At 36.4% G+C, this 20,093-nt stretch overlaps 2 protein-coding genes across 32 annotated transcripts in view; one reads left to right on the top strand and one right to left on the bottom strand.

The window, feature by feature from the left end:
* LNX1 (ligand of numb-protein X 1) overlaps positions 1-7,111 on the top strand; it is a 174,934-nt gene extending 167,823 nt beyond the window's left edge. For all 5 annotated transcript variants that reach the window (XM_049092957.1, XM_049092958.1, XM_049092956.1 and 2 more), the window contains 2 exons: positions 6,036-6,194; positions 6,528-7,111. In XM_049092957.1, the coding sequence (XP_048948914.1) occupies positions 6,036-6,194; positions 6,528-6,663 (295 nt within the window). In that variant the 3' untranslated portion in view covers positions 6,664-7,111. The remainder of the gene's footprint in view (positions 1-6,035; positions 6,195-6,527) is intronic.
* Positions 4,843-20,093, bottom strand: part of FIP1L1 (factor interacting with PAPOLA and CPSF1) — a 74,449-nt gene continuing 59,198 nt past the window's right edge. For all 27 annotated transcript variants that reach the window (XM_035714909.2, XM_025435732.3, XM_025435733.3 and 24 more), the window contains 3 exons: positions 15,691-15,904; positions 8,842-8,979; positions 4,843-8,227 (listed from right to left, as the gene is read on the bottom strand). In XM_035714909.2, the coding sequence (XP_035570802.1) occupies positions 8,080-8,227; positions 8,842-8,979; positions 15,691-15,904 (500 nt within the window). In that variant the 3' untranslated portion in view covers positions 4,843-8,079. The remainder of the gene's footprint in view (positions 8,228-8,841; positions 8,980-15,690; positions 15,905-20,093) is intronic.

Raw genomic sequence — 20,093 nt, 5'->3', positions numbered from 1 at the left:
ATAAATTATTTTTAAGATAAGTGTATTTTTAAACAGCTGAACATTGAGCACCGAGGCTGTTTGAAAACCTCCAAGCATTTTAGGACAGAGTCTGAGTGGAAGAAGAGAGTATTGGTTTCAAATATTTTTTTAATATTTCTGAAACCAGAATCTATAAAAATAGGTCTTTTTTTTTTTTTTTTTTTTTTTTTACCTTTTGTGCTTGAAAGCTATTTGTCATATATTCAGAGTTCCTCACTGTTCATTCGTGTAAGACAGGACAAATGTGAGATGCTTTTTACTCCAAATACAACCACGTGAATGGCTTTCTCTCCCTCCACTTTTTGTCACTTGGCCTCAGGCAGCAATTCTCTGCTCCTGCCAGAAGTATAGTCTGGATTTGGTTCATTTCCTTTGAAAGAAGTAGACAGGAAGTGTGAAATGATGCCAGCACAGACAACACTGGTCCTCAGTCACCCTGGCGGCTCGTTTCCCTCAGCCCCTCGTCTCCTCGCAGTAATATATATTCGCGAGGGAATCCCAAGGCACCACAGGGGGGAGAAGGGTGCCCTCAGATCTGTCCTCCCAGGTCCGCTCAACAGAGGTAATCACTGAGAGCAACCCCTTTTGTGTTTTTCCAGGGAAAGTCTACATCAGGGGTTGGCAAACTTTTTCTGTAAAGGGATGGAGTTTAGGATTCAAGAGTCACATTCTGAGTTGCAAGTATTCGGTTCTGTCGTGGAGAGTAGCCATGGGCAATATGCCAATGGAGAGGCTTGGCTGTTCGCTCACAAAGACAGGCGGTGGACTGGGCTGCGGTTTGCTGGCCCCCGGTCCAGGTCTATATGTACACACACACACATAGCATACACACTACTGTGTACCATGATTTTTTTTTTTAATCTTAAGAATACACTTTGGGTGTTATTTCACATGGGCATATATCAAGCTGTGTCTCTTCTCTATGGCTGAGTAGTGAGTGTTCTGTTATCCAGATGTATCATAGTCATTGAACCAGTTCCTATGAGTAGTGAACCCTCAGTTGTTTTCCATCTCTGCTTTCACAAACGATGCTGTCATAAGACCTCATAAGGGTCATACAGGGGTAGCCATTGCACTAGTGTGGTGTCCACTAGCCATCGAGCTCGTTACAGAAATTACAGAGCATCTGCACAGCCGTGTGGCAGGCTATAAGATTACTGGGTCACCCTCTTTTGGACTGAGTAGGCTTCACATCATGTTGGTGAGCATCGAGAGGTGGTGTGGACAAGCGCAAGGCCCATCTCAACCTTTCCTCTGTATACGTGGCTTGTCCTTTTTCACCTGATTTTCCTTTCGTTTTTGTTTTTTTTTTTAAGATTTTATTCATTTAGGAGAGACAGAGAGAGAGAAAGGCAGAGACACAGGTAGAGGGAGAAGCAGAGAGTCTGATGTGGGACTCAATTCCAGGACCCTGGGATCACTCCCTGAGCTAAAGGCAGATGCTCAACCACTGAGCCCCCCCAGGGATCCCTTCATCTGATTTTCAAAAGAATTATTTGGGTTCTTCCAAGCATGTCTTTACTTTTTGTTTTCACATCTTGCATTCTCTTGACTCCTTTCAACTGTTTACTTCCCTTTGTTTCCTCTGCTTACTCTGGTCTGCCCTCCATGTTCATTACTATGGCTTGTCCTTTCCAGCTTCTACTTTCATTTTGGTGGTGGCTTTTATTCTTCCCTTCTTTGTCTTTCTACTGTCAGTTTGTTTCTTCTCTTGTCTCCTATCTTCCTGGAAATCTTACATCTCTGCAGGGATCTCTGGTTTATAGAGGAATTGTTTCAGGACTATTTTAAATTCACGGTCAGGTGGTTGGTTTATAAATTTCATTTTCTCTAGAAGCATTTCACTCCTGTGGCAGCATTTTTCTGGCAAGTGGTTTCTGTGTTGCTGTTTTCACTGTTCCTTTCCGTTTTTCTGTTGTCCTGAGTGTCTGCTTGCTAGTTCTTTTTAAATCTCTGAGTTAGGTCAGTTTTTCCTGGAGCAGCTATTGGCTGGAGGTTCACAAGGAGGAAGGAACCAGGGCCATCTTCCAAGTGGCAGAAGCTTCTCTTTATGACACAGGGTTGTGTTGCTTTACTTCTCTCAGACCAAGATCAGCAGTTCAGGTGCATCCCTTCCTCCAGCCAGGCTACTCCCTGGATGTAACGGGTTATCTTGTTGGGGTTCTCGTTGCCTCACTCGTGCCCTCCTTTGCGAACACCAGCCTGCCTGGCTCTGGTGGTGCCCTGTGGGAGTGGGTGTCCTGCCTGAGTGGGCCGCTTCCTGCAGGCCTCAGGGCTCCAGCTGCGGGCATCTACTCTTCCACTGCCTCTGGCAGTTGGTTCTCCCTCAAATGCCATGACCCAGTTTTGTTTTCAGATGGAGTTTGCATTTCTGTTTCCAAGTCTCCTAGTTGCCTTTACAGTGATTTTTAAAAGCAGAAGGGGAAACATAAGGTTTACTCTGACATTTTGAAACTACAAGTATGTCCATCCTGGCATTTTTCAGACATACTTAATACTCCATTATGTCCCTGGATCAGGCCCTCAGCTGGTATCAGGATGCGAGTACTCAGTCATAACACTGCTACAATTTTTAAGGATGGGAATATCCACTCACATCTCTAATCTTGACGGCAGAGAGGTTCAAAGACCCCAGTTTCTCCTCAATTGATGCAATACCATTGGCCTAAAGTCTCAAGACATTTGGCATGACTGACGTCCTAAGAATTTCAGGCCATTTATCATACCTCGGCAAAAGTTACTTGTCTGAACTGCTATAGACTGAGCCTGAAAATAGATATTTTTGAAAAAAATTCACCAGGGCATTTCCCTCCAAGTTATACATTTACTCAAAAACATTTTCCCCTTTTGATGAACAGATTTTGAGGAAACCTATTTGTCCTAAAGTAGGATCCAGTCAGTTACCTAAGATTCTCTACCAATGAAGAAAAGTGGTTATCAGGTCTAGAAACAGGAAATCCATTTCTAGGACATTGTAATCATGCCCTCGGGTACAGTCCAACACACAGAAAGAATATACATGAAGAAGATAGTGTTCATACCCTGAACCAGTGGCTGCCTGTCTTCAACCAGTGGGTGTCAGATATAAGCAGTAGCAGAGAGAGTAAAAGTGGGTGATAAAGGACATTGCAAATATATCTCACCCTTATTAGTGGTGCCTTCTGTGCCGGGAGTGACCCCTGGGCAGCAGCTCCAGATACTGTCTCAAAGCTATACAGATTACCAGGTGCCATTCAATTGAAGGGGGTGGGGGGGGTGCAGAAATCACTAAAGACCTTCTGCTTTGTTTTCTGCTGGCTTGCAGGCCCAAACTCCACATCTGGAAGTCTTTCAAAACATGCTGTCATCTGGACTAGTATGACTAGAGGAGAGATGAGTTAAAATGTATTACTGTTATGCAGGCAGAGGGTGCTTTGGGAACGACTTTAGAGTGAATTAGTGAGAAAAGTGGCAACATTTTTTTACCAACCTCTTTAACGTTTGGCTTGAACAAAAGATAACTGGATTCTCCCATCTACTTCTGCATTCAGTCTGTTGCCAGGTCACCTATTGTATGTCCTCTGAGCTTAAATGCTTATTAGAAAATAAAATTTTTTTAAAAAACAGATCATCAGATCATGTCTCACTCTTAGATAAAAGCATTTTTTCACCTCTACACTCCCTGAAAGGTACATATTTTTGAGAACCCCACTTTGTTAGTGTAGGGGCTCAGTGACATTTTGAGGTCCTTTGAGAAAAGGGGAATCTTTGAAGGAGATGGAGAAGGAACAGCCAGTTGAAACAGAAAAATATAGCTTCTTGAGCAACCCAAGACTTCACCATAGTCCTTAACATGGAGTTGATCTTTGAAGTAACCATAATTTTTTTATTGGAGGAAAATTACTAAACTCCTTGCTATTCTTTAAACTATGCCAACTCTCCTTCAATGAGGCCTAAATTTAGAGAATGAGTTCAGAATAGGAAAAAAGTTCACATTTAGAATTTAAAGTCACTTAATATTTCAAAGGTAAATCCTCAACATTGTCAACCAAAGCCAGCTTCCACATTTCCCAATGGGGAGTGAAGTAATTCAGCTTGAAAAAAACCAATGCCCCAGTACACATTGGTTCCAACTAACCAAACCAAGGTCTGACTTTGAAAGGGTTTAACTTACTGAGTTCTTGAAGTTGAAATACTCCAAAGGAAGGAAAGCACCTAGTGCAAAAAATACTAGTAACACTGCTAGCCACTTGAATGCACAGCCAGAGGGCAGGGTTTTTACCTGTTCTGTTCACCGATCTACCAAGTGCCTAGAGTGTGGTACACTCAATAAACATCTGCTCAAAGATAATCCAAACCAACACTTTCTCTCCAATATCAAGAGTCTAGGAAAATAGATACAATTTGTAACTCAATATTAAAAATTTTATACTAGAACATAATAAATTTTAGATGCTGAGGTTTACAGCTTATCCACATGAAATAAAATACCCAATAAGGACCAATGTAAAGTCCAAGGTGATACTTAATATAAAAACTCAATGGACAATGGAAGGGGAAATACTTGTTTCAAAGTATTGTTCTATGTACCCATTTCTGTTTTAAGGAATCATGGCTGGGAAGTATTAAGATAGATATTTGCTCATGACCTTGGGTAAGAATCAGCCAACTCATGTGCTTTCCTTTAAATATTGAGCATAGGAATGTAATGCTCTGGTGTTTGGAGAACTGCCAATTACCTGCTTTGTGTATGAGCAGTCAGTGAACCATTATGTAAAATATGGTATCTCCTACAAGATGAATTTATTACTGACATCAAATCGGTGAAATATAGCTGATGAATATTTTACAATCAAAATAGTTGCTTTATTTAATGAAAATCATTTTTCAGCTATCAGTGAGACTGATTATAAATTATTTGTGACAAGAGATACAAAACAAAATCGAGTTGAACTTCACGACTACTTTTTAAAGTTATCCCCCAAAGCCAAAGCTTATTTCAAGTTGCAATCAGCAACACCATGAAAAATCATGTTACATGGATTATCAAGTGACAAATGTAAAGACCAACTACATCACTTAACAAAACCTTTCATGAGACGTTTTATTGGTTTTTCAAAAAGCAGTTACTATTTTAAGGTACAGCTTATAAACAAAACAATCCTATCTTGAGTTTTACCAGTATGAAAATGCCGATTTTCTTCCAAAACCAGTTCCTGAACTGGGGGATTTTAGTCAAATCCAGTTCCTGACACCACCACCACCCGTCATAACTGTAACAGTTTACACTTGGCTTATACCTATATGAACATTGATCCAGCTGCCACTGAATTATATTGTTTCGTCTTCTACCTTAGGTGAAGATTCTATTCACTTACGGAAGACCTGTGGCCTCTCCTTCTCCCATTCCTTCTGTAACTTCCTATTCAGTTTACTATTTTTTTCTCCATTATGAATAATTCTTATCTTTAAATGTACCTCAATTTCCATTCACCTTATGCCTGCATGCTCCTCTATAACCTATCAAACACATGAAACTACATTTAAACTGGTGTTTTTTGAAAGTCAAAACTCTGGCAAATGCATTAATTATTAGGGTTATGTTTAATTTTTTTTCCCACTGAGATTAATCATTTAAAGGATTTTTGCTTTCATTATATTCACAAGTAAATAAAGATATGATATTGCTAAGTATGTTTGAATTTGGTTCACCAATAAGGATTTAGGCCTATGCAACTTGTTTAATATAAATTGAAGCATTAAATCTTTAAGCCAAAAATATGATTATCTTTCCCAGTAAACATGTAAGCAGAATATAATAATATTTTTTAAAGGGTGTTTGGCAATGGAAAATAGTTCAACTAGAAAAAGCCCGCTAATAGCACAAAGGTCACTTGGCTATGACAGTTTTGAGTTAAGACCCCCTCCACTATTTAGCCTGAAAAAATGTCAATAAAGGGAATGGGAGATGAATCATAATAATTATTTAGAGTTCAACCTAACTGCAGATATACTGCTTACACACTCTATTTCAGGTACCTGTATAACTGTAAAGATGTTATATTACGAAGAAACACAGCTGGAAGTCTGGGCTTCTGCATTGTAGGAGGTTATGAAGAATATAATGGGAATAAACCTTTTTTTATTAAATCCATTGTCGAAGGAACACCAGCATACAATGACGGAAGAATTAGGTAATAATGACTACTTATTAACAATATTTTGTTTTATATATGCAAAAGTTTGGCCCCATTAGAAGTAACACATGTATTATATACTGTGTTTTATCGGTAAGAAAAACATAGCATTCAATTTCTAAGAATTCTTTGGTCCCATACAGCAACTTCCTAGGCTTTTAGTGTCCTTTCTAACTTCTAACAGAAGCCGAATAGAGTTTGCAGAATTTAATTAGAAATTTATGTAATTAAAATTGACAGATGGAGCAAAAACTAAGACCACCAAATACACTTGCATTGACTTCAGCTATGGATCAAAATGTTAATCATGTGGTGTTTTATGTTCTTTAGATGCGGAGACATTCTTCTGGCTGTCAATGGTAGAAGTACATCAGGAATGATACATGCTTGCTTGGCAAGGATGCTGAAAGAACTTAAAGGAAAGATTACTCTTACTATTGTTTCTTGGCCTGGCACTTTTTTATAGAATCAGTGATGGGTCATAGGAAAACAGAAAACTACAGATAAGCTAAGTTGAAACAATGTATTTATCTTGTCAATTTTTATATTTAAAGGATACACTGTAAAAATGTAAACTCTTGTCAGGAAAAGTATGATCCAATGAAAGCCAATTACACCTCAGAAAATGTAATACTCAAAACATAAATCTGAATAGCTTTTATTCAGTGTGGAAGATTTCTCATTACTCCACAACTTTAAGTTTATATTTTTCTATTCATTAAAAAGATCTTAAAAGGCTGAGATCATTTGTATCCCCCCAGTGGATTCAAATCCTACAATTAAAAATTTAGTATATGCTGAGGTCTGTAATGGGTATATTACGGGCATTTAGAAAAACAATTTACAGCCAGAGGATTTTAAAAGTGCACTGTTGAAAATGTTCATCAAATGAGAAATAAATATTTTTCAAATTATGGTTGTCTTTTAGTATATGACATTAAATTCATTTCAATTATCGCTATTTAAAGGATCCTAGTAATTCATTCTTTCAAAACCATGTTGTTACCACCACTGACAAATACATCCTAAGGCTTATCCCTAAAAACGCTCACAGAATTATAAACGTGTATTCTTAGATTTAATAGGAAAGGACTAATCTAAAGCTCTTGTCTTTTCTTTCACAACTAGCTAGTAACTGTATAAAACCTCCACATACTGCTCAACCAATGAGCTTTGGAAAAAGCATCAAGAAAGGCCAAACCAGCTTGACCCCAGCTCATAAACAGCCATGAGACAATTCAAGTTTGTGTCACAGTGACGCGTGTTTGTCCACGTGCCTGCTATAAAAACTACCCTTAGGGCAAGTTATTTTGCAGACACCAGCCAAATGCCTTTAGATTTTACTAATTTGGATATAAAAGTTCCCTCTTTAGTTATACCATGAACCCAAATTAAGAACACTGAAAACCTATCAAAAAGTTGTGATATCAAAACTGTATACGAGTACTTTAATACAATAAGCAAGAGTGCCACAGCAGTATTGATAAAGACTACTTTTAATCTCAAGACCCAGAGGTGCCCTTTTGCAGTGCAACCTCTTGAGACTGGTATTTGATTAACTCAAGAAAACTATGGCCAAGGTGAAACCTTAACCTTTATCAGATACTGTGTGTGTACATAGCTCTTTAAAATTCCCTGCTGAGTGACTCATTCACATTACTTTCTTGGATATAAGTCATTGCTGTCTTTATTTTTTTAAATATTACAAGACAAAGATTTTTAACTTAACATGAAAAATTTACTCTTTTATTTTGAGAAAAAAGTTAACTTTTCATACTAACAGAACAAGATTAAAAGTAAATTTCTTAAACATTATCCAGAAAAATAACAAGATTTATGGTACATTTCTGGCCCTAATATACACAACAGGCCATAGCCATGCCTACTCAGCAGGTGCAGCTTCAGTGCTCTCCTGTTCAGGGGCAGGCTCACTGCCTGCTTCTTTTCCTTCTTTGCTTCTCTTAGATTTTTTGTGCTTGTGTCTCCTGTGACTGTCTCCTTCTTCACTTTCATGGCGACGTCTACTGTTACTGAAAAGGAAAAAAAGTTGTGTTAAGTACACACGAGATAAGAAATATCAACCTACTATGTCTAAGTTGAATTCCCAATATAACACTGGGTTTTAAATGAATTCTTTTTCTCAAACACACTTTGAGGAGTAACCAGTTATGTGACTTTTATATGGAGATTGTATGTACAGTATAGGTTCACCTGCACCTGATATTATCCTACATTCTCAGAGCCCATATACTTTATCCTGAAAAACTATTACAAATTAGAAACTGAAGCACTAAATCGGAACAGGAAATACTTTCTAGAACTGATCCTAAACCAACAAACAACAGGCATACAATTTTAGACTATGAGGCCCTGATTTTTCTTTAAATATTAGTATTACTGGTTCATAGGCTAAATAAACCCCTCTCCCAACAAGACAGTAATAAGTCCATGAGTACTAAATGAGGTCTTTTTAGATTTAAAAATCTTTGATGAGCCTATAAGCAACCAACTACTTCAACACATTACTCTTAATCTTCCAATTAGGAACACATATGCTCTACTAGTTATTTGGAGAGGTTTTTAACTTTTTGCAGTCAAATCAATTTCTCTGAGCTTCAAAGTGATTCACTATAAAAGAACAAACCTTCGAGAGGACTTGTGTCTGGTTTCCTCCTTCTCTCTGTGTCGTCTTTCTCTGTGTCGTTCTTCTTTCTCTCGACTTGCTCTGTGGCGCTCATAGCCTCTTTCTGCATACTCCCTGTATCTGTATCGCTCTTCATCACTGAAATTGGAATAAAAACTTTTCATGACAACTGGACTGTTTAATTCTGAATAACTTCAAACTACAAGGGATGTGATCTGAGTCCAAACCAGAAGACCTCACACTGTTATTAGCATCTTATACAGAATAGGTGCAAAATATTTATTGACTTGAGAAGAAAACAATGCCATTCCCAACTAGCACTACATCTAATATAAAACATGTAATAATTACACGTTAGAAGTCCAATTTTATTTTGTGCTTTCAGTTGTTACGGAGTAGAAATTATATATACCAGTTTTTTTTTTTCCTTCCAAGAACTGGGAGCTATAACAGATTTAAATTTTAATCAGCCTCATCTTCTTTTATTCCTTTTAAAATTAAAAGCATGTTTGTATATCTTCGATTTCTAACCAAAATTCTTTTAGAATCTTTGTGTGCTTAAGATTTTATAAATAATAAAAATATTCAATTCACAATGGCTAGAGAGTGTAAAGTAGATGAAGGTGCTTAAGTTTTTCAATCACATGAAGAGTACATGCTTCTAAGGAATAGATACAGACATAAAGACAGGGACAGCAGAGCAACTTCTACAATATCCACACAAAATGCAGGCAAAACACTACCCGTGGACAAACTTACAGTCTGACATACTATAGGAGAATGTGTGTGTGGCTAGGGATGGGGGGATTCACATGGCTGACAGCAACAAGTGCATATACCTAGGCTGCACTTCCATTTCCTGATTTTGGATAGAATGAACTGCCGAAACAGGGACTGATGGCTAGAATTAGACGGTAGTCTTTTTTTTTCTTTTAACCTCCCTAGATCTATCCTCTCTTCATGTCTCTTCACTTATATTCTTCTCTCCATCTTTCTCTTAATTCTTCAAGCCTTTTTTTTTTTTGGAGGGGGGGGTGTTTCAGCACAGAAGTCAACAATTTCCATAACCTGCTATCAGAAACTCAGAAATAAATATTTATCAGAAATAAAGAGCTTCGGTTTCTGGAAAGATCTAATATAAGTCAGTAATCTGCATGACGCATCATGATGTTAAGACATTTGAGTAAGACAGGATACAATATCAGGTGAAGCCATATAAAAGAGAAAGCTTAATTATCATCTCCTACCAAAAGCAGTGATTCAGTAGTGCTATACCTAACAACGCCTACTGCTGAGCAAGTTTTCACTGCCTGAAATACATTACACATTTACAAATTTTACTTAAAGTATACCTATTTATATATACACATATGCCTGTATGTGTATCTGTGAATATACACATTTTTCTAACCATAAATATGTACTTTTGCATTTGGACATTGGAAGCATGTCACCTGAAATGCAATGTGTTAGGACAAGCAGTACAGAGTAGACCAAGGATCACAACCTGATTCTACTAGTGACTATGTGTGACCTGGGTAAATTACTTAACCTTTCTGAACCTTAGCTTTCTCATCTGTAAAACTGGCAACAATCATTTTCAAGGTTGTTGGTGAACTGGCAGTAACAGTTATAAAGTGCCTGGCACAGTAGTAGGCCCTCAATAAGTGGCAACTAGCAAGCAGGCTCCCCAGGTTCAGTCAACTGAATGCTAGATTTTTTAGAAGCAGACCCTTTCTGTAAAGGTGACTGACTCTCCAGTATCATTTCCAAAAATAATTACTATGACAAATGAGTATTATCATGAATAGTACCCTTATTAAAAAAAGAAAGAGGCCTCTTTGTAACAGATTTACAAATTGGGTTTACATAAAAATAAATAAGGTTGATTATCTCAATCTGTCATTTATAACCCTCTTTCCCCTCTCACCCTAATACCAATTCTTGTTAGCTGTGATGCCTTTAAGATTCTGAAGACGGCCATATGATGATAACCATACTAGAGAAGTGATATAAGATTGAGCCTTATACACAGAACATATGAAGAGGCATCCTTCCATCACTTTCTCTGATACACAGCTGCAGCACAGAGGTTTCTCTGGGCCTGGAAATCATTACAGCTCATTTCAAACATCCTACAATGACTAACCTTCTTGCTGGCCCACACTTAAGTGGCCTAAAAACCAGATGTTGAAACAGGTCTATGATTCCAAAACAATGACCTTGTAATTTGTAACACAACACATACATATGACATACTGCAAAATGTCAGTCTTTAGAAAAAATGGCCCTTACTTATACTTCCCTCGGATTTCCCAGAGAACACTATTCCTGGGATAATTCAGAAAAACACAAAATTCCTCTACCTTATGCCCCTCTGGCTTGAACTTTTAGTCAGATTTAGGAAAACATGGATTCCTAATGCCCTACAGCTTAGCATTCTGAAAATCAAATAGGTTTAACCATTAACACTTTTAGTTTCCATAAAAATTGAGTAGCATTTGTGTGTGTGACACTAAGAATCTGAATTTAGCCTCAAATATTCTATAAATATCTATGCAAAGAAAATTTATGAAGTCTAGCCAAGCAATTCATTTTAGTCTTCTTTCCTATCAAGTTTACATTCAGCATCTTAAGTTGTGAACATGTATATTCTAGAGATAGCAGTGCTATCTCAAAAATATCCATTTGAACTACATTAGAAACAATTCAACTTTCTGAAAGTATGCTCCTGAATTTAAAAGAATCATGCACTATGTGGCTAAAGTTAACAGCACATATAGTACCACAGAAATACAAAACCTATACACATACATACACACACTTATGTATCATACCTTTATACTTATTTATAGTCAGTAAAATTTTATCAGATGCCTACAATGTGTAAGTCATTATTAGCTATAGGAGGGAAAAACATTAATAAATCCTATTGTTTCTTATGCCACTTTTTTTTTTTTTTTTTGGTAAAATTTCAAACTACTAATCAGACCTAGTCACCTTGATGATGATATGTGCTTAAATTGTAAGACTATTGTATGAAATTTCTGTATCCTCAGCACACAGCTCTGTACCTGGTACGTAACAGGGATCAGAAAATGTCAGTTACGTGAATAAATGAACTGTCTCCCCCAACCCATAAGAAAGTACATAGGGAACAATAAAGAAAATGAAAAGTAAAAGATTTTTAAACTACCTAATTCCAAGACCAGAAAAGATTTTAAGTAATCTCAACCACAGGTTCAGTACACAGAATGGCTCTCTACCATGGTCTTCATTTCTCTGTGTCCATTTCCTAATCTGCCACTGTCAAAATTTAGAGAATACCTAAGGACCTTTTTGGATTAAGAATGCTGTAAGAACATGATCACATCTAATACAAAAAACACTGCCTGAATCAAGTATATGCTCACATCCTGAATTTATACATTATTCATTTCATTTAGCAAAATTAGAAAACTGTCTATGTACCTTACATTTATTTATCTCATCTATTAAAAGAGGTGGTATAAAAAAGTTCTGTGACTCGTCTCATTCTATATTGTGATGGTATCGAGACTGATATGTTAACGAGATGCCAAAATTATTGCTTTGTTGGTCATAAAGGTTGATTTCTATTAATTTCAAAATCTGCTTAGCTAACAGTTTTACTCAACAGCTTTCAAAACTGTTTCTTCTGTACTATATTCATCTTCCTCCTCTGCAATGTATAAGTCATTTTATTCACTGCATGCCAGGCATTATTGTACAAAGTGCTGAGAATACAGAATGGAAGATGGTGGTCAATGCCCTTACACAGGCTTGCTAAGAAACACAGGTTTGGTTTTTTTAAAAATTAATTGATTAATTTATTTATTTATGACAGACACAGAGAGTGAGAGCGAGAGCGAGAGAGAGAGAGGCAAAGACACAGGCAGAGGGAGAAGCAGGCTCCACGCAGGGAGCCCGACGTGGGACTCGATCCCGGGTCTCCAGGATCACGCCCTGGGCCGAAGGCGGCACGAAACCGCTGCGCCACGGGGGCTGCCCCAAGAAACACAGGTTTTAAAGAAGATACATTAAGTATTTAGGAACCATGCGAAGGAAATAATTCAACTTTCATTTGAATTCAGAAGAGCTCACAGAAGACAGACATGAGCTGGACCCTGAAGAATCAAGTGAGGCAGAGAGGAGAGGAGTAACATGAACAAGGAAGTATGAAACAATAAGGAATTTTCAAAAAAGCAATCTGCTCAGCGTAGCTAAGACGGGGGTGTATACTGGCTTGAGGGAGAACTGAGGTTAAAATGGAGGAGGGTGTAGGCTCAGCATGGAATCCACCTAGGGACTCTCTCCCCTCTGCACCCCCAACGCACACTCTCTTGGCTCTAGAATAAAATAAATAAATCTTTAAAAAAAAAAAGTCAGAAAGTGTAGTGACCTGGGGACGTGTGGACCATAAGAAAAACTGAATTATTCTCGAGGTCAGCAGTACTTGCCAGTACACCACAGCAGGATATAAATTCTTTTCAGTGGCACAAAAAGTTTTAGGGAACCAACTTCCAGATTCACAACTTCCTTATTTATCTTTCTTAAATCTGAACTGCTTAATGATATACCAGCAGGTAAAACATGACACTTCTCCAGCCAACCTCTTTTCTTATCATCAACTTTCCAGCCCTTTACAAAAGGCATTCCTTTCACCAATTTTACTATGATACATCGACTCAGGGTGTGTAAACCATCAGGGCTTTAAAAATATTTAATTTAAAATATTAATGTCAGATCTATTTTATTTAAGAAACAAAAAAGCTTATATAAGGTTCTAGGTCTTCCTGTATTATACATTTTTCTGTCAAAGATAAACTATGGAGTAAGAAATGGGAGTATTCTGTGTCCTGGGATGTTCTAACTTCAGGTACATTGTCAGTGTAGTAGAAGTCCTAACAATTTTCCTTGACCTAGTTCAAACAAACAAACAAAAACAAAAAACCCCACACAAGTCCCTTTGAAGGGAAACAAATCAAAGTGTTGAGGGACAGCACCTTATATTAAGTGAAGAGAAAAATGAAATCAGACCTCCCTGATAAAAACAGAGTGTGATTTGGTTGTCAGGCTTGACAATAGCTGTCTTTTACCAACTATGTTATATGGTAGCTATTTTCCATAAATGGAATGGGGAAAAAAGACAACTCACGAAAATAAATATTTAACACACATAAAGATGTTTTATTTTTTATGGATTTTTTGCAAAGATCTATTAAAATTAATCCTTTCTGAGCATATTAAGTTAAATAAGATGCAGCTAAAAGAATAGAAACAGTAACAAGTCTTGGTAAGACTTCTGGTGTTCTTCCATGAAAACCGGGAAAACTAGATTTTAATTCCTTAATGTACTGGATTGAATTGTATCTCCCTCACAAAAATGATGTTCAAGTCCTAACCCTCCATACCCATGAATGTAACTTTATCTTGGAAACAGGGTCTTTGCACATGTAATTAAGAGGTCATATTGGATTTGGCTGCCCCCAATCTAACGACTGCTAACCTTATAAACAGAGGGAAATTTGGACACAGACACAGAAGGGAGGATGCAATATGAAGACAAACACATCAAGGATCTCTAACAACTATGAGAAGCTGTAAGAAAGCGTGGAATAGATTATCCATCAGAGCCTATCAAAGTGACCTAACTCTGCTGACCCCAGTATCAGACTTCTAGCTTACATCATAACTGCAGAGAGACAGTATCTGTCGTTGCAGACTGCCAGTCTGTGGGACTGTTACAGCAGCCCTAGGAAACAGTTACACTGAATAACAAATACTTTCACAAATCAGGTTTCCAATTCTCTGCTTTCAACAAAGTCGAGTCGTGGTTGATAGGGCTGACAGATCCTTAGAAATAATTTTAAATATAGGTTAACTGTCATTCTGATGTATCACTGAATCTAAAGGTGCTCAAATAAGTAAACGACAGAGCCACAACAAAATTCCATCTTTTCTCATTTAAGTATTTTACTTGAACAAGGTTTCTCAGTGCTTACATCACTGTATATATTTTTAGAAGAAATGTAATTAATGGCAAAGTCTGTTTTTTCCTACCAATAGTAATATTCACTCACGGAAACAAGTATTAATTGGGGATGGCGAAAGGTCCTCCATAACATTAAAGGATGAAGTTCCACTGAATTATTTTCAGAAGTTGCATTATCTTCATATATAAAAATGAGTAATAATTAAAATCAGGGAAAACATTTTTAAAAATACTTAATCTAACGGTCATACACTTTTTTAGTATTTAAACTTACCACAGGTATGCTGCAGGAAAGAGGATGGAATTATCAACTAAAATAACTTACTCAAGAATAAAAATATTTTACAGTAGAAAAAATTATTTGGGGGAAATGGTTCAGAAATAAGAATTCAAAGAGAAATGCAAAATTTCTGACTGTTAAAGACAGCCTGTTATATACATTTTTAAAAAATGGATGATGATGTTTAGCAAATCACTATAATGTTCTTAACCCACTGGATGAAGAGTAATGATTTTATTTTAAAATTATAATATTCATAATACACTGGAAATTATGTCTCTATTGCCAACTATTTAAACTTAAGATGAAAAATTAAGATGGAAAGATAAAAATTTCAAATTCTTTTAAGGAAGAGATGAATAAATTCAAGACTGTTACTTTACATAATGGAAAGCCTTTATGAATTAAATAAGTCTTGACGCTTTTAAAATGGTTATCTCCTAACTACTCTGAAAGCAATTCTTTCCCAACTGAATTATATTTTCCATCCTTACACCAAATGTAAACTCTGTGCATATGAAACACAAGTGTACAAATTCCCACACACTCAACAAACCTGTTAAAAACACTTGGTGTAGGACTATGATCCCGCTCCCGCTCTCTTTCTCTGGTGCGTTCTCTTTCTCTGTCCCGATCACGGTCTCGCTCTCGGTCTCTGTCTCTGTCTCTATCTCGGTCTTTCTCTCTTCTTGAATAATAGTCCCACTGCTTGCTGGTATCCACAAGACTGGGCCACGAAGGAGCAGAACCAGGAAGGTGGGGAAAGGCAACTAAGGAAAACAATTAAAAACAAAAGTTACAGCACTTAAAAAGAGAAAGAGCAAAACAACAACAACAAAAAAACCAACCGAAAAAGACCAAACTCCCATCAAAAATGCTTCAGTAGATTATAATAGAAACCTATTTTATAAATAGAAAAGAGAAGTAACATATGGTGAATACCCACAGTTTAGGGTAATATCCAGAAGCAAACCTTAAAGACTTAATATATAAAGAATCATTTGGCAAGGTGAACGAATCAGAATTAAATACACCACAAACTTTCTGACCAAAAATGAAAACCAGATATCTTCAAAGTGCTGAGAAAAAGTAATGGCCAACCTAGAAATAGGTACTCAACAAAATCAAATCTCAAGAATAAAACAAAGACATTCACAGATTTAAAAATGAGAAGTTTGAGATCCCTGGGTGGCTCAGCGGTGTAGCGCCTGCCTTCGTCCCAGGACATGATCCTGGAGTCCCGGGACGGAGTCCCACATCCGGCTCCCCGCGTGGACCCGGATTCTCCCTCTGCCTGCCTGTCTCTCTCTCACCTCCCCCCCCATAAATAAACAAACAAACAAACAAATAAAATTTTAAAAATGAGAAGTTTTAACAGACCTGACCAAAAAAACTTCTATGAGATATATACATAATATATTCCAAGAATAACCACTAAAATAATAGAAACAAAATATATAATTTCAAAACAACATAAGGAAAAACAGAATTTAAAAAATCACTTGAAAAACTCAGTTCAAAAAGACTTGGAAAAGATGGGGGTTGGAGGAGATAAGTTTAATTAGTTCAATAATCACAATAATTCAAGAGATTGAATTCACCAGTTAAATGATAGAGTTTGTTGATTTGTACTTTTAAAAACTCTAAAAACCAATAAAAAAAATCCCTCTAACTATATTCTGAATATAGGAAACATAAACACACACAAAATGGCTGAAAGTAAAAGGAAGGGAAGAAAAGGAAAATATCACACCCCACACCACCCATCTCCACAGGAGCAGCTTGATTAATGACAAAACAAACTCACACCAACGGGTTACCTGGGACAGAGGGGATGCGGACAGGGAATTGAAGATGCAGCTCACCAAGCAGACAGAACAAACTAAGCTTCCAGGTGGTTAGCAACACAAGCTTTAATTTTTAGGGAGTAAAAACTAATATGAATATAGGTAGAAACAGAAAAATCCATCATCATGGAAAATTAACATACTTCTCTCAATTATTACCACTTGAAGCAGACAAAAGAGTTCACTACAGATATAGAAGATTTGAGCAAAACACTTTTAACAGGGTTGATTTAACGGACATAACACAGAATATTGCCCATAATAGCTAAATAAATAATAATCATTCTTCTCAAGCACGTATGAAACATAAAACTATATGGCATGCTTTCATAGGATAAGTATAGTAGACACCATAATCTCCATATATTTCAAATTAAAGATATATTTTTGAAAACTCAGGGGTCAAAAATATAATAAATTTCAAATCATTTAGGAACTGAGCTTAAAAATAGGACATATCAAAAGCGTAGAGAGCAAATTGTTCTGGGGATAAATTTAATCTTAAAAAACACTACATTAGAATAGATGGAAAATTAATGAGCTAAAGCTTCCAAAACTTAAGAACTTAGACACGAACAGAATAATCCAACAGAAAGGAGATAATGAAAATAAAAGCTACCATTTAGGAAAGAATCTCACAATTAAAAAAAAAAAAAAAAACCTGAAAGGTGGTTTTTAAAGACTAGACAAATTAAACATAACAATATTCTGACAAGATTAGGAAAAAAAAGAGGCCACATCAACAATCAGAACCAAAAAGAAACTGTAACTACAGATGTTACTGACATGAAAGAAATAGAGAATACACTTTATCTCAATGCTAAAAGCTTAGCTGCAATGTACTAATTCCAAATAACTTACCAACAAGTGACTCAAGAATGAAAAAAAAATCTTGACTAGTCCCTTAACTATCAAAGATACTCATCAGTAATTTAAAACCTTCCCAAGAGACTAGCTTTTACAGGTAAGTTTTACAACTTACAAGCTATAGACCATCCTAATATTATATAAACTTCAAAGAATGGGAAAAAAAGATTATTCCCTAACTTATCCCATATGGCTTATATAACTTTAATACCAAAACCAGTTAAAGACAGTAGAAATAAAGAAAAAGCATAAGCTAATTTTACATATGAACATAGATGTCAAAATCCCAAATAAATCAGTGTTTTGTTTTGTTTTTTTAAAGATAACCAATCATGAACACGGCAGGTTTATCTCAGCAAATAAACAGTGGCTAAATGTTAGAAAAATTTAGAAATTTACCACATTCACAGATTAGAGAAGAAAAACATGATTATCTTGGAAAGTATTTGATAAAACTCAATATCCATTCACAGTTTAAAAGCCCTTGGAAACTTTCCTTGATCTGATACAGGACTCCATCAAAAAAAAAAAAAAAAAAAAACAGCAAATGCCTAGTGGTAAATGTAAAAGAATTTCTTTAAAAAAAAAAAAAAAAAGTCTTTTGCTTAGTATATATATGTATATTTATATATATATGTATAAATAAAACAAAAACCAATCCTATTTCTAATTACAAGTAATTAGAAATAGAACAGAAAGTTCAAATGACTATATCATTTAAAACAGCAACAAAAACATACGTACCAATGACTAAATCTAATCTAAGATATGCAAAAAGTACTTGGAGATAATTATAGCACTTAAATGAAATATATAAATATATTTTTAAATATTTTATTTATTTATTCATGAGAGACACACAGAGAGAGAGAGAGAGGCAGAGACACAGGCAGAGGGAGAAGCAGGCTCCATGCAGGGAGCCCGATGTGGGACTTGATCCCAGGTCTCCTGGGCTAAAGGCGGCGCTAAACCGCTGAGCCACCCGGACTGCCCTTAAATGAAATATATTAAAGAACATCTCCATAAATGAAGAGAGTCCTTCTTCATGGACTCAATGCTGTAAGATATGAATTTCACACAAACTGATCCAAGCATCAATGCAATTCCAACATGGTTTAGTTACAGCAAGGACTCTAGAGCCAGGCTGCATGGTTTCAACTCCTGATTCTGCGACTTATTGTGTGATACTGGGGACACCACTGAATTTTGCTGTTCTTCAATGTCCGTAAAATGGGAATAGTAACAGTATGTCTACTTTATAAGGCTGTCAAGACTACATGAGTTAACAGTTTTGTCTAAAGTAAGCATAATATAAATGTTAGTTATTAATCAAAATCTCAATACAGTTTCTCATGAAACTTCCAAAGCTGATGTTAGAATGAATATGCAAGAGCAATGACGCAAGAATACTTTTGAACCAGACTAAGTAGATAGATTTTGCTGAACAAGGTATCAGATTTACTACAAAATTCGTAATTAAAATAGTGTGGCATTATTAGCACAAGAAGAGTTCAACTAGTGAGTAGTCTAGGAAGCCAAGAAACAGATTCAGGAATACTTAAGAAACCTGATATATGAATGGATAGGACATTATGGATCTCTCAGGACAGGCTATTCCACAGATGACATTGGCACAATTATATCTTTATAACAAAGGCAAAAATGCCTTTCACATGGCTTAACAACTGAAAAACAAAATTTGAAAACATTTTTTGGAAAAAAAATTTGAGATGGATAAAGTCACAGTCCTAATATAAACCCAATTAAAATGTAGTAGGACTTTACACGGCTAATGAAACATAAGAAAAAAATGGTATTTTCAATTTATTTGCCATAGGAACTTTCCCCGTTGCATGACTTGAGTATTATAACTATTTCTACTGTATACAGTATTTACATAGTCATAATAATAGAAGTATGATTTATTGTTTAACTTTTAGAATAAAAAACTTATCAGGGCACAGAGACTTTTGGTTATAGGACAGAATAAAAAGTATCTGTTTTCTTTAGAGATTTTTATTTATGAGAGAGAGAGGGATGGAGGGAGGGAGCAGGGGGTGGAGCGGGGGGCGGGGAGGAGGAGCAGAGGGAGAAGGTCAAGCTGACTCCACACTGAGTGCAGAGCCCAACGTGGGGGGTCAATCTCAAGACTCTGATATCAAGACCTAAGTTGAAAACCAAGAGTCAGTCAAACCAACTGAGAGCTACCCAGGTGCCCCAAATATAAAAGTTTCTAAGCAGAAGG

This window comes from Canis lupus, chromosome 13, assembly GCF_003254725.2.
Source record: "Canis lupus dingo isolate Sandy chromosome 13, ASM325472v2, whole genome shotgun sequence".
In the NCBI taxonomy this organism is placed as follows: domain Eukaryota; kingdom Metazoa; phylum Chordata; class Mammalia; order Carnivora; family Canidae; genus Canis; species Canis lupus.
Note: the sequence above shows the minus strand (reverse complement) of the source record. Positions and strands in the feature narration are given on the sequence as shown.